The sequence below is a fragment of the Dreissena polymorpha genome, chromosome 3 (genome assembly GCF_020536995.1).
Source record: "Dreissena polymorpha isolate Duluth1 chromosome 3, UMN_Dpol_1.0, whole genome shotgun sequence".
NCBI classification, from domain to species: domain Eukaryota; kingdom Metazoa; phylum Mollusca; class Bivalvia; order Myida; family Dreissenidae; genus Dreissena; species Dreissena polymorpha.
Window position 1 is genome coordinate 128,508,903 of NC_068357.1, and position 16,249 is coordinate 128,525,151.

The 16,249-nt window shown below is 36.2% G+C and overlaps 1 protein-coding gene across 1 annotated transcript; it reads left to right on the plus strand.

Moving 5' to 3' along the window:
* Positions 1-3,279: 3,279 nt before the first annotated feature.
* LOC127871405 (carnosine synthase 1-like) lies at positions 3,280-15,884 on the plus strand. The gene is made up of 4 exons (XM_052414305.1): positions 3,280-3,449; positions 3,650-3,933; positions 9,593-9,679; positions 13,735-15,884. Exons 2-4 carry the CDS (start codon positions 3,666-3,668, stop codon positions 14,214-14,216), a joined length of 837 nt encoding a protein of 278 aa, XP_052270265.1. The 5' UTR covers positions 3,280-3,449; positions 3,650-3,665; the 3' UTR covers positions 14,217-15,884.
* The last annotated feature ends 365 nt before the right edge of the window (positions 15,885-16,249 follow it).

Consider the following 16,249-nt stretch of genomic DNA (forward strand, 5'->3'; position numbering starts at 1 on the left):
AACAGTTTTGTTTCGACTTTGTTTTCTACCATAACATATCAGCAATTGTAGGTTCCTAGATTTAACGATGTATTTAAGTCATCCATGTTATGTCACTTATTTATAACGCTGTCATTGTCTTTTCGGAATCTGCGACATCCCTGTCGTCTACTTTGACCATATTCATTTTCGTTCAATGTGTATTAATTGAATCAATACTGCTAGTAAGTTTATACTTGAAAAAAAGTATGGATATAAACAATGACAAGTGTCATGTACGTTACTTTGGTTCGCACTTTGCTATACGAAAGTGAAGGGTATAACTCGATAAATCAAACAGTTGTATGATGGCTTACAATGGCCATACGAACAAATTAAGATCGCAAGAATTGCTCTTTAACTAGATAAGACAATCTATTCATGCTTTCCGGTGGTTATAGAGAAATAGCAGTGAATTAAAACTGATAATTTCCTGTTTCAAACACTGTGAAATGACGTTATTGTTTGTGACGAAATAACGTCATTACCCCAGCGAAATTCTTTGGTTAAACTCTTTCACAATGTATAATATAAACTGTGCAAAAGCAATAAATAAAATAAAATTTGTTGGATTCGGTGGAATATCGATTTTAATTCACTCGTGATCATAGAAAAAAATATGTTTTCACTCGTGGCTGCGCCACTCGTAAATTTTTTATTTTCTTTGATCACTGGAGGATTAAAATCGATAATCCACCGAATCAAACATTATATATATATATAATCCTCTATATAGTATTAATACAATCACGCACAAGAAATATATCTTTGTGACAGTGTTCTCTTTGGCTCTTCGTACGGCTTTGTTTATTTGTCTATGACATAATGAGAATTCCATTTGAGGTATGAACATTGAACTTCAACTCGAGGTACCATAATTGCATTGTTATTGTCTTTTGGTTATTTTTATATTGGTGTATATTTTACCAAAGGATTGACAATCTTTATGGTTAAAAATGTTTAAGTCTGTTATTAAGTGAAATTGCTTGGAATAGTTTAGGATGTGTATGCAAATATGAGTCGCGTTCTGAGAAAACTGGTCATAATATCTGTGCGAAAAGTGTCGTCCCAGATTAGCCTGTGCAGTTCGCACACGCTAATCAGGGACGACACTTCCCGATTTTATGACATATTTCGTTTAAATGAAGTCTTTTCTCATCAAAAATCTAATTTAGGCGGAAAGTGTCGTCCACGATTAGCCTGTGCGGAAATCATGTTTCTCATATTCAGCTTATTGTGGGTATGCGGTTGGACTCAGGCAAGGGGATGAAAAAAGGAAAAAAAGAAAATGGGCATACACTTGTACTGATATTGAAGTGTTGATAACTTAAACTATTTAGGCACAGTGTTGAATTATGCAAGGAGTTTTACATCCAACCAATGACACTCGGTCGGTAAGGCCATTACAGCCATGCATACATGATTGTTTTAATGCAATTACATTGAACGTAAATCAAAACTACTTTGACAGTTGTTTGAGTTCGTTGTGAGTTCTATATTAAATTATGTTTCAGAAGTTTGGGGTTTCACATAGTCAGATGATATTAAACGCAAACATTTAAAATTTCGCAAACGATTTCTTTAGGTTGTAATAAATACACGAACTGTTTTTTGTGTATTAGGCAGATACCCATTGTATGACAACAGTTTGTAAAATATTGGTTCACGTTTCTAAAGAATAGTAATATTATAACGCAAATTGCCTACAAACATTTTTTAACGATTGTAATAAAGGTTATACAAATTGGGCCCCAAATGTCAATACAATGTTTAATAATTTTTAATTTGGTGACGTATTAGAAATCCAACCGTTGTGCAAGATACAAATATTATTAGCGAATTCAAATATAGACTTCATGATAACATGAAACAAAGGTGGTATCATAGTTAAATGAGTATCATTTCTGTATGAGATATATATAAAGTTTTTAAAACCTCATTTGAATATCAAGAATATTTAATCTTGCTTCCTAGAAGTCTGCGTCTATTTGTTGTAAGATTAAGAGTCTCTGCACACCCTTTGATAATCCAAACTGGAAGATGCGCTCAGAATGACATAACACAACAGAAACTGTTTTGTTTATGTTGCAATTACTTCGATGAAGATGACGAACGCCATTTTATATTTATATGCCGCTGTTACACTGATTAAAAATAATATATATTAGCCGTAAATTTTATATAAAACCATTTGTATATAATTTCCTAAGTTATGAATTGCAAATGACAAATCAGTTATTTGAAATGTATTTAAATATATTAAGAAGCTTTTGTTATAAGAAATATGATTATAATTAATAATCTTTAAAAATATCATTACCGCTGCGATCGAATTGACGTATTCTTGCAATCGATTGTGTTTACTTACAGTTGTATTCCTAAATGACCTTTTTATGTTACGCAGTGGTATGTTATTAATCAATCTATGCCTAGTGGACTCTCCCTTCCTTCTAAATTGGATCAATTTTATTTTTTTCCAAAATTAGGGATGTCTAGTATATATATTTCTATATTTAGAATATTTCTTACAGAAATTCTTTAAGCAAACAGCGCAGACGCTGGAGAGACGCCGCATCATGCGGCGTCTCATCTGGGTCTACACGGTTTGCCAGTGCTTTTTTCTATACGCTAGGCATAAATGGGTTAAACCTATTTACGTGACATAAAATGATGTGTATATAAGAATATAAAGATTATGAAATTGCGAATAAGTCCGAATAAACTGTCTCCCTTTATGTCTGTGTGTTATCTTAAAGGGATCTTTTCACGCTTTGGTAAATTGACAAAATTGAAAAAAGTTGTTTCAGATTCGCAAATTTTCGTTTTAGTTATGATATTTGTGAGGAAACAGTAATACTGAACATTTACCATGGTCTAATATAGCCATTATATGCATCTTTTGACGATTTTAAAACCTAAAAATTATAAAGCGTTGCAACGCGAAACGATTGAATAATTTGGAGAGTTCTGTTTTTGTCGTTAAATTTTGTGAAACTACGAAGATTGCTTATATAAGGTATAAAATACTTCAAGTATATGTACTCGGCGGAATAGCTCAGTAGGCTAAAGCGATTTTACTTCAGGACTCTGGCAGGACTCCAGGGATCACTGGTTCGAAACCTGGTCCGGGCAATGTTCTTTTCCTTTTTTTAATTTTATTCTTGATTTTTTACTGGAGCTTTTACGATCCAATGTTTATATTTATCGATATAAAGCATTTAATGAATAAGTTAAAAAATGCCAAAATCTGTGAAAAGGCCCCTTTAAGGTTCCATCGTTGAGGGAGCACTGAATGCTAAGAAGAAAAGTCGCACGCAGTCGACAGTGTATACGAAGGATGAGCCAGTCGCTCACTGGGTGAAAACATACCAGTATTCCTCACCAAGCTACCTCATCCGGGATCCCGCCGACATCGACGCCATCTGCAACAAGTAAGTCCCGAGCTCGTAGAAAACGCGGTAATTATGCCAAAGCAGTAGCGGTCCCAACAGTTGTTGAAAGGAAATTAAACGATTCTTGAAATGACAATGTATATATATATATATATATATATATTATATATATATATTATATATATATATATATATATGATCATTAAAATGGCGAGTGTTTTTTCGTTGCGTTTTTGCAGGGTGAGCTACCCACTCATGCTGAAATTGGAACACGGAAACAGCGCCATTGGAGCGACGCTCGTCGTGAGCGCCGAGGAACTCCGGACGAAGCACAGCGCCACCACCGACTGCTTCCGTAAGGAGGAGGACCAACAATTTGTAGGCCTTGGGCATGGGACTGAAACACTCGTCATGGAGTACCACGGGGGCTCAGAGCATGACGTAGACGTCGTAATGTATGAACGCAAGCTCGTTGGAGCGTTCATTTCCGACAACGGACCAACTAACTTCCCCTTATTTACGGGTTGGTCCCTTTTGATTAAGTTTAGTGTTGTATCTATTGGTTATTTATTTTGTATTGAGTATTGAATTCCTTTTCAAATTTCATTTTACCTTAGATTTGTGTCTTGTTCTGAGAAAACTGGGCTTTATTCGTGTGCGTAAAGTGTCGCCCCAGATTAGCCTGTGCAGTCCGCACAGGCTAATCAGGGACGATACTTTCCGCCTAAACTTGATTTTCGGTTAGGAGGGACTTCCTTGAAACTAAAAATACCATTAAAGTGGAAAGTGTCGTCCCTGATTAGCCTGTGCGGACTGCACAGGCTAATCTGGGACGACACTTTACGCACAAGCATTAAGCCCAGATTTATCAGAACAAGACACATTTATTCCACTTTTGTATTCGATACAAACATCATGTTATACTAAGTTAGATGAACAGAATGATGCATACAAATAATATGTTTTTACAATATTTGCTAATTACCGGTTAGTACCGGTAAGTTAGGAAATTCGGGTTTGGGTTTGAGTACGTCAGAAGGACTTTTTGGTTTTAAGGGTGATGTTTGTTTTAATATTGTATACCCACTATGCTTTAACTTCAATTCGGATTTACGGATTAATGAAGATATAATGAAATTAATAAATCTGAGAGGTTTTGCGCCATTTTTCTCGACAAACTGAATGTCGAGGTTAATATTATTTTTCAACGAGTTTCGTTTATTTTCGTCAGCATAAAAACCTAAATGGATAAACGGTGTCAATGAAGTTTATTTAGATTGGAAGTCGGTATCCAGAATGCAATGTTTGAGGCGTTAATTGATACATCTCCAACGCCGTAAAGTGATCGGGACAAGTGCAAGTGTCAGCTTCTATGTGTAGAAATATGGTTGATATTGCATTATAAGAGTACCAGGTAAAACTTCATATGAGCATTTTTTATCTGGCAAAAATAGGGTTTGATGCACGTGCGTAGAGTGTTGTCCCAGATAAGCATATGCCAACCGTAAACATTTATTAGAAACTACACTTTCCACATAAACTGGATTTTTGCTAAGATTTAACAGAACAAGAGGCCAATGAGCCTAAATCGCTCTACTGCTATAAACACTGTGCAAGTTTGGAAAAAATAAGATGGAAACTGTGTACTTAATTTCGCAAACAAGGAGAATTTTCTCAAATTCAAGGGGAGATTACTGTGTACTTATTTCTCCGATACTGCTCATATTCAATAGGGTTCAAGTCCTCATTGATATAAATATACTATGCAAATTTGGAAATAAATGGATGCAAACTGTGGAATTTATTGCGTAAACAAGCCGGATTTCAAAATTTTCTCATATTCAAGGTGAAGTCATTCTGGACTTATTGTTTCGATATTGCTTTTTTTAAAGAGTTTGAGTCCTCATTGATACAAAGACACTGTGCAAGTTGTTTGCCAAGAATTGGATGAAAATTATGGACTTTATCACATAAAATAACTGAATTTTCATTTTTTTCTCAAATTCAAGGGGAGATATTTCTGGACTTATAACTCCGTTATTGCTCATTTTCAATAGGGTTTGACTCATCGTTCAGATAAAGACACTGCAAGTTTTGAAATGATTGGATGAAAACTGTGGACTTCATTGCGTAAACAAGCCTTATTTCACAATTTTCTCAAATTCAAGTGGATATAATTCTAGACATTTTACTCTAATGAAACCCATTTTCAATAGGGTTCGAGTCCTCATTAATATAAAGACACTGAACAAGTTTGAAAAGAATCGGATGAAAACTGTGGACTTTATCGCCTAAACAATAAAAAGTCTAACGCACGCACGCACACACGGACGGACGACGGAAACCACGACATGACATTAGCTCTTCAGGCCTTCGGCCAGTAGAGCTAAAAATGAAATAAAAGCGGAAAGCGTCGTTCCAGATTAATCTGTGTGGATAGACGCTTATCAGGTACGACACTTGACGCACATGCGCGTATGTTATTACTTATTATACCAGATTTATATACAGTAAAACTGCCATAACTCGAGGTAGCTGACCTCGATGCTCGAGTAATCGCAGGTTTCGAGTAATCCATGGTATTATTTGTTTTCACTGTTTCTGTTGGTGATGCTGAACTTCTGACCGCAAACGCTTCAGATGACACACTACAGTTTTTTTAGTCTCGGCAATCTCGTACATAAGCAGGAGCGAAACAATGTCTGGAAACCGGTCACCTCGCAAACCTGAAAATAAAACAAGCACATTTCCAGAGTGGTTGAGGGTGTGTCTTCTGAAAAATCAGTAACATTCAAATCAAATGAGTTGGGGCAAAATGTTTAGTATTGATTATTTTAAATCAAAACATCAGAATTCTGTGTGTGTCCGAGCCTTTTTAAGCCAGTTTCAACAACAAACTGCCACTTTCCTGCAGAAGCAAGGTGCCTGGAAACCATGTTTTTACATTGATAACTTACCAAGTACTAAACAGCAATGGAAAAAAATGGGGGTCAAAGGATTAGATTTTTTGTAATTGTTTAATGTCCGTACGCCCTTTTAAATTTCCAACAGAAATACTGACCGGAGCCAGCAGTACACCTGTTTTCGAATTGCATTAATTCTACTTCCTGTATGCAGCTATAGTTACAATACCAATGTTTTGGTAACTAATAAACATCCAAGAAAAATCACCACACCTCAAACCTGACATTCATTATTATTTAGACACTCAAAATGGTGCTTACTCGAGCAATGTTCTCTTTATTTCGCATTGGTGGCTAAAAAGTGTGGTGTGCAGCCTTATTTACATGTAAGATGGTGTCAATCTCTTGCACGACGGTTACATTACATTCACCTCTGTGTTGGGCTCAGAACGGACTATTGTTATGAAAGCGTCTCATTCATGTCATGATCATACCAAGCGTTCATCATTGAGATTACAGTATACTAAACAATCTCTTGCACGACGGTTACATTGCATTCACTGCATTAAAGAAAACCATCTCATACCATGATATCTTGTATCAGTCTTAATTCATTATTATAAAATTGATATGTTTTTTTGTTGTTAAGAAACCAACATACATACACACGTCGAAGCAATTCCTAACGTCACTCAATAAACATTATGTTCAATTATTTACATGTGTAAAGTGCGTGGAATGATTCCATCTGCGTAAATGGGCAATAAAATAGTTCCAAAGAGTTGCATTAAAACTCGCAAGTATTTGCACGATTTATCGTACATTTAAAAGTCATATTTCTTAATTTAATGCATGCGATCTTAAATATCCAATCAAATATACATTGAATGCTTTTGTTCGGTTTTAGCTATTTTATAGACAAAATGGCGTGCTGAGCCTTTCGCAGAGTTGTATGTGAGAGCAAGGAACGACAACTCTGCGTGGAGATTGAGATGGTGTTTGGAAAAGAAAAGGTTTTCTGAAATTGTAAAAATCGATTACGGTTACAGTATACTAAACTTTACAATAAGAATTATCGTCCATTCAGCGTAGAGCCCTTTTCATGCAAGATTGCACGTTCAAAGGCGCTTTACATAAGAGCATTTGACGTATCGCAGATACGAATACATTTTGCAATACTGTTTCAATAGAAATCGATCAAAAACTACTCAATTATAATATAGAACTACTCTATTATACTTATACTGTAAGTACTACGTAAAAACATGCACAGTAACCATAGATTAGAACGATCAACAAGACACTATAAAAACTACTCTACGTGTATAGCTATAAGACAATTAATGAAACAATAAAATCTAAAACTTAAAATATAAGTACTACGTCTAAAAACAAAAAACATGCACAGTAACCTTAGATTAGAAAGATCAGCAAGACAAAACAGAACAGAGACACTGGTAACGTCAGGATACCATTACCACGAGTCCACCCCCCCCCCCAAAGGAATAATTATGCTTCCTTTAAAAGGGTTAATTCCAGTTCATGCTGATTAAGACAAGGATAACGTCAGGACACCATTACCACGAGTCCAAAAAAAAACAAAGGGATAATTATGCTTAAAAGGGTTATTTCCAGTTCATGCTGATTGAGATTTTATATAATGAATTGAATAAACCACTGTTATGTTGCATAAGATTGGAGGAAGAGATGAGTTTTCAGTGCCTTTTTGAAGGAATTCAGTGTTGAATAACCTCAAATGTTTGATGGAAGTGAGTTCCAGAGTTTGGGAGAAGCGTACATGAAACTTCGCTCTCCGTATGATACGTATTGAATCTTCGTTGGATTAACTAATGAAGTCGCTTCGTTATTTGATCTTAAGTTTCGCCTTGGGTCGCAGACTTCAAGAAGGTTTTCAGATATACAGGCGATTGTCCATTTAAGGCTTTGAACGAATTGGTAATTATTTTGAAGTGACTTTTTTTTTCTACTCTGAGCCAGTGTAATCCTTTTAGGATCGATGTTATATGACTATAGCGGGATGTTCTTGTGATAACACGCGCAGCAGTGTTTTGAACATTTTGTAGATTCTTGATAGCTGAATTTTGTGTCCCATGCAGCAGTGCATTGCAATTGTCTAGCTGAGATATGACAAGTGAATTTACCAAGAAGTTTGTGGCATTTGGTGTAAGATATTGCCTGATGTGACCTATTTGCCTATTCTGACGGAAACATGATTTACTTATAGCATTAAAGGGATCTTTTCACGCTTTGGTAAATTGACAAAATTGAAAAAAGTTGTTTCAGATTCGCAAATTTTCGTTTTAGTTATGATATTTGTGAGGAAACAGTAATACTGAACATTTACCATGGTCTAATATAGCCATTATATGCATCTTTTGACGATTTTAAAACCTAAAAATTATAAAGCGTTGCAACGCGAAACGATTGAATAATTTGGAGAGTTCTGTTTTTGTCGTTAAATTTTGTGAAACTACGAAGATTGCTTATATAAGGTATAAAATACGTTAACTATGTGTACTCGGCGGAAAAGCTCAGTAGGCTAAAGCGTTTTTACTTCAGGACTCTGGCAGGACTCCAGGGGTCACTGGTTCGAAACCTGCTCCGGGCGATGTTCTTTTAATTTCTTTAATTTTATTCTTGATTTTTTACTGAAGCTTGTACGATCCAATGTTTACATTTATCAATATAAAGCATTTAATTAATAAGTTAAAAAAATGCCAAAATCTGTGAAAAGGCCCCTTTAATATTGTGTTCCATGTTCATTCTTGAATCAAACCAAGCACCGAGATTTCGAACGTATTGCGATGGTTTAATTGTCGAGTCACCTACTTTAACAGTTAACCCATCTACGTACTTGGCGTTGTTTTGACTTGAAAATACTATGACCTCGGTTTTGTCGGTGTTAAGTTTGAGCATATTTGTATTCATCCACGAGATGATATCTTGGATGCACTTTTCAACTCGATTAAGTGTTTAGAATTTAAATAGAATAGAGCACGTATCTTTGTTCGAACATTTGGGTATAGTTTGTCGGTTTTTATTTTAGGAAAATATAGATAAAGGCGTGAAACAATTTACATGTGATACAATATAAATATCATAAACCATGGGGGTTTGGATTCTATGTCTTCTATGAGCCGACCTCAAATCATCGGCCGGTATTTGAATGGTAAAACGTTGTCTGAACAAAAGTAAATGTTGAGTTTCAAATGAGATCTTTTCTGCGCTTCCTTCAATCCAGTTCCCTCTTTGTTTTAGAAACTGCTGCCACTATGCCGTCCGTGCTGCCGCCGGATCGCCAGGCACAGCTTATTGTGGCCGCCTATAAGTGCTGCGTTGACATCGGTAAGTTTCGGCAAAAGCAGGCTTACTCACATTAATTTGGCCACGTTTGGCTAATCCGGCTTATGCTTGCTTCTTATATCTCCCAATTGGTGCAAAAAGGTACCATATGTCATTGAATTAAAATGACACTAGGTACGTTTTTGCACCCTAGGGCGAATTATATTGTAAGTTTTGTATATATAGCTATGAACTGGGATAGTTCAAGTTATATGAATAAACGTTATGTTCTGTTATAAATGCGAATTAGACACATCAGGGTCGATACCGTCCGAATACACCCATTTTTGACGATGCTGCGAAGCAGCTCGTCTAAGTTATCATACCATGAACAAATTCTTCACAATGACAACCTATGTAAAAGACCGAGCAAGTCCGATTGAGATAGCTCGATTTTTCTAATCGGCATACCTCGCTGATAATCATTGATAAAGGTAAATATTAATAGAACAGCATATAATGGGGAAACAGATTGTATAAGTGTATCAAAACGTTAATTTTAGATTGGTTATTTTAAATCGATTTTATCTTTATGGACCAATGAAACAACTATATATTTTCTCAATTGTGTTCTCGATTTTGTAAATAAATTGCGAATGAAAACATGTAAAATTAATTTTTTTACGCGATCACAAATCTAAAGAATACGAACAATTTCGAATCTGCCTATTGTTAAAGCTGCACTGCTATGATCTATATAGATAAAACAACATTTTTTTTGCGTATGTCCATCCTGCTAGCGCAGTGGTCAGCACGTACGCTTTTTCACCTCTACGACACCGGTTCGATTTCCGCTCCCGGCGCAGTGTTTTTTTGTTTTGTTTTGTGGTCACCATACCGGACAGGTGGGGTTTTCTCCGGATAATCCTCTCACCCGCAGCACAAGACCATACTAAAAATTAAAAAGTATTTCAGAAAAAAAATAAATGGCTGGAAATTGCAGCTATCATTTAAAATCCGTCCCAACTGTTGTCAGTCTAAGCTTATTAGGTAGGAGTGCTGGACACACTCCGGATCCCAACATTATGCAGCCTCAGGCGTGGAGGTAACTCAAAACCTTGGAAATACACAAATACACACAGTGGGTGCAGCCAGGGCGCAGGTAGACTTAATAAATGAAACAAACTCACGTGCGGACACAATCATTTTAAATTTACATACTTATTACGATATTCTAACAGAAATGACACAACCACCTAAGTGTACATACCATGTTTGATAATTCGTTCGTTTATTAGATTTCAGCATATACATGTATAAGTTCATATCGTTTTGGTAAGTTAACTTGTCCATATGTTCCTGTGCGATATCGGGTAGTCAAGTGCTCTTACGATTGAGCTCACCTGGTCCGGCTATGTGATCATATCTACTTTCGAGAATACTCATGAAAGTATTGCCGTACTTAATGAACAAACATGCCTATGCGTATTGAACTTAAATTAACAAACACTATTCAACAGGAAAGAAAGCATATATCCATGCCCATGGGCATGTGAAATCACGTCAGTACATATAACATTATTAAATTAAGAACGTAAACAACGAAATAAAGGTAGGGTATGATGTACATGTGTTATTAACGATCATGTCATGTTTTGTATATATCTGCTGAAACGTAATTTTAATAACCCACAAACAATTTATTGTAATAGAAAGTTTTTACGAAAAGTGGTACAGAAAAATACACGCCGATTATCTTTTTAAAGATATTTCTTGTTAGATTTGATCGAGAATGTAACCCGCCTCCCAGTTTCGCTGAATGGGTCAAGTTTCCCCACGTGTATTACTTCCCCGTACCCCAAATTGTTTTTTCGTCCCAAAATGTTTCGTACCCAAATTATTTTGTAACCAATTTTTTACGTACCCACATTTTTTTCGTACCCACATACACAATTGTGGTGATATAGATAAACTTAAATTGATGCTTTTATATCCATCCTCTTCAAAAGAATCGTCACACCAGTACTGTCAGTACTTTGATTTATAATGAAGATACTTCCTTTTAACAAAAAATACCGTAAAAGCGAAAGTGTTGTCCCTAACTACGGACTACTACGGTTAATATTATATGAAACATAACGCACGTCCATTGAGTCCCGTTGTCCTGAAGCAACGCTCAATTAATGCGTCTTTCACAATAGCTGTAAATCGGATTTCTAGCGTTCCAACATATCATACAAAGCATCTGGTCAATATAGGTCAGAGTTATGATTAAGCACGAATTCCAACCCTAGCCATTCGCCTCTAAAATGCGACTTGCTGGGCTCTTAAAATTTATGTAAATAACTCTATATGTCTTCTATTTAAAAATTGCAACAAGAACAAGTCCGGACTACTCTGGTCGACAATTGATTGTGTACCCCAGTATGTTTTCAAACAACGCTGCCTTATTTATTCACTTACGGAAGTTTCATTCAGATGTTTATTTGAGCCATGATCTGTGAAAAGGGGGTTTAATGCATATCCGTAAAGTGTCGTCCCAGATTAGCCTGTGTAGTACGCACAGGCTAATCAGGGATGACACTTTACGCCTACTGTAAACCGGATTTTTGCTGAGAAGAGACTTTCTTTAAACCGAAAATATCATATATAAGCGGAAAGTGTTGTCCGTGATTAGCCTGTGCGGACTGCAAAGGCTAACTGGAACGACATTCTAAGCACATGCATTAAACCCCTATTCACAGAGCAAGGCCCATTAAAAAAATCAAAGGGTTATTAAGATTGGGGCATCCTGATTAATGGGATTTAATAAAATCTAGCAAATTTCTGATAACGTTACATATGGGTCGTAAGATATGGCCTTGTACAAATATTTAATTTACGTACAATTTTCGTTGAACCCGCCTGTTGTCGGTCCGATATATAAAGGGCCGGTCACAATTCGCGACCGTAAGTCCGATCTTGTCCCAGGTAATTTTAAACTATCTTGCCTCAAATGATTCCCATGAAGAGAAGGCAAGTTACTCTCTTTTGCTTACCTGCACTCATTTTGTATCCATAATTTATCATATGCCATACCATGTTTCCCATGGTATATACCCATTACATATATATTTTTTTCTTTTATACTTAATTATAAAATATGACATTTCTGCAGCGAAAGAACAGCAGTGAAAAGAACAAATGGTTATTTTCACCGATGAAAACAACACATTTTCGGAACTCCTTTTTCTATTTTTAGATTATCATATATACTATTATATATATATATTTTTTCTATGATCACGAGTGAATTTAAATCGATATTCTACCGAATCCAACAAATTTTATTTTTATTTACGTATTTTTCACCGCTTATTTAGACATTGTAAAAGAGTTTAACTGGATAATTTCGCTGGTATAATGACGTCATTTCGTCACACTAATGACGTCATTTTTTGTTTTGAAATGTATTGAGGCACGCCTCAGGAGAAACTCCGAGAAAGGGTAACTTTTCAGAGAAAGGGAAACAGCTGTTAATTATTTTATGAAAAGGGGGCATAAAAGAAACAGAAAATGTGTTCATGTCAGTGTAAGATCGTTTGTTATTTCACTCGTGATCAAAGAAAAATAATATTTTCACGAGTGGCCCAGCCACTCGTGAAAATTTATTTTGTATGATCATTCGTGAAATAACAAACGATCTTACACTGACATGAACAAATATCCTCTATATCTTTCACATGTGTACGTTACTTTTAAGCGTTTCTATTGGCTTAGTTTTCGTTTATTGACCAATCGCATTTTGTTATTTTGCTGAAATGACGTTGCAACGTCAAATGACGTCACGAAATGTAAACAACATTCGGGATTTTTGCGTTTACAAATATTTATTTAATTTTCTCATTTAAAAGCATGTGATAAAAAAGATCTGACACTCACTGTCATATCATACCATATTTTATTAAACTCGTCCAGGAATTTCGTTAGTAAGCTCGCCAATGGCTCGCTTACTAACAAATTCCTTAACTCGTTTAATAAAATATGGTATGATATGACAAGTCATGCCAGATGTGCGTCGTTTACGCCTTTTTTACATTATGCGAACATATTTTTATGCAGTTTTCCTTTTTCCGCAGGCCTCTCTGACGGCGTCTTCAACGTTGAAATGAAGATGACGGCCCGTGGACCAAAACTCATCGAGATAAACGGCCGAATGGGTGGTGTCTATCTCCGCAAGTGGATCCGGCGCCTGCACGGTGTCGACCTCGCGATGTGCGCATTCATGATTTCCTGCGACATGAAACCTTTCGTGCCAAAGTTCCAGCCCGTCGAACGCCTCATGGGCGTAATGGTACTTCCGTCACTTCACAGCCATCTTGTGAAAGACAACCACTTCCGGGAACGCATTCAGTGCCTTAAAGATAACGGCGATGTAATTTTCCAAACTTTCAATGACCAGATCAAGCTGGAGCAATACGAGACGCCATACGGGAGCTTTGGCGTCTCTGGTACCGACGTCGACGTCTGTCGCGAAAAGCTGTTGGCTCTATGCGAAGAGTTGGGGATCGAGAGCGAAAAATACAAGGTCTCAAACTTTGCTCGCTATTTCCGGTATTAACCGAAATTGAGCTTGAATTAAATAGGTTTTATCGTGGGATTATGTTTTGATGTTTATACAATACCTCGATGAAAGCAGCGGTGTTCTGTGGAATTGTATTGCAGGCATCGTTGACATTTAATTTCAGCAGGGTACATATCTCCTTTGCTCATACACCATAGTAATTATGTATCTTAGTTGTATAACATACGAAGTGTTAAAAGCACAATTTTATGAAATATCTGTATTGGGTTCGTAATCAATCAGTATATGTAAGGGGACTAAGAAATATATTTTTGGATGTTATAAATGCGAGTTTGTTCATTCATTACATGTTCATTTAGTTCGGATTCTGGTAGTACTCTAAGTAATAAAAGTCGTTAATATCATACTCATTCATCCTTAAAACCTGACGTCATGCATTTGAGTAAAGTGTCCTCTCCGATTAGCCTGTGCAGGAAGCAGGCTAATCAGGAACGACACTTCGCCTAAACTAGAGTTTCATTTTGAAGAGACTTCGAATCACTGAAAAAGTCCATAAAGCGGACCACATTGGCGAGTGTCAGACGACACTTAGCGCAGATGCATGAAACCCCATAGGCAAGCCTCAGAAGACAATTAAAGCAGATGCATGAAGCGGATCCCATAGGCAAGTATCATACGACACTTAGCGCAGATCCATAAAGCGGACCCAATAGGCAAGTCCCAGACAACACTTACCGCAGATGCATAAAGCGGACCCCAAAGGCAAGCATCAGACGACACTTAGCGCAGATGCATATAGCGGACCCCAGAGGAAAGTCTCAGACGATATTTAGCGCAGATGCATAAAGCGGACCCCATAGGCAAGTCTCAGAGGACACATAGCGCAGATGCATGAAGCCCAGTTTCACCAGAACGAGCGGTGACATTTTCTCTGACAAAAAATGTAAATGTCTCATTGTCAAATGTATCTTTCCATTTCCTTCCATAACCGATGTGTGTGCATTACTTATTCATTTTCCTAGTTTGCTGTCTCTACTACTGTTAATTTCCTACTTTAAAGGGACTTTGCAGGTTTTCATACTTTTGCAAAATTCAATTAAATATGTTTACTAACAAATCTATAATGTATTTAATAATCTAATTTATACAAGCAAGAAATAAAAGTTGAATAACAAATATTGCAATCACCGGGATTTGTACTCGGGTATTCTTGGAAGCAACGCCAACGCATTAATGAACTAGTACTTTAGTAATCAAAGTCGATGCATCATTTCGCTTGGCTTAAACATAACCTTTTATTAAATATATAACAATTTTTTCAAAGTGTCATTTTATCAAACTGTGAAAAGGTCCCGTTATGATACAGCTTTTTAATATCCCATATCTACAATTCATGTCATATATAACTATTATGAATATATATTTAAATACTACGCTACGCAATACAAGGTTAAGGATTGGTATTCTTATATTCATCGTGTATCCATATGTGCCCCTTACAACTCCTTTATGTACTTAATAGTATAACTTACTTGTTAAAATACATGTACATTTATACGTTTGTAGCAAACTATATTTCCTATGTGTGATTATTTATGTATCGACGTTTGTATATTGTTCGCAAATGTCCAATACATGACCTGATAAAGACATCATTTGACAAACCATTTAAATAGGTGCATTCATTGTAATTATCTCAGGATTGAAACTGGTTCATTTATTTGAATAAGCTACAGAAAAGGGCAGAAAGGCTCAGGTTGTATAAAACATGTGTACATAAGCACATAGTTGTTTGTTGTTACTTTTTTTCGTTCATCAGAAAACGCTCAATGCGTAAAAAACTACAAAGATGAATATCGCTTTCAGTCAGTACACGTACTTTTTATGATAATCAAGACTGTACAACACGAGATTAATAATGTTAATGTCTTAATCAACGCAAACGCTATTTTCCTAAGGGATCGCCGAAACCCGAACCCCAATTTTATAACCCATCCTACCCAGTCTACTCTAACACATAGACTCGTCCACTAAGTATAAAACCACTGCCCGTGCAAATTGTCGTTCTT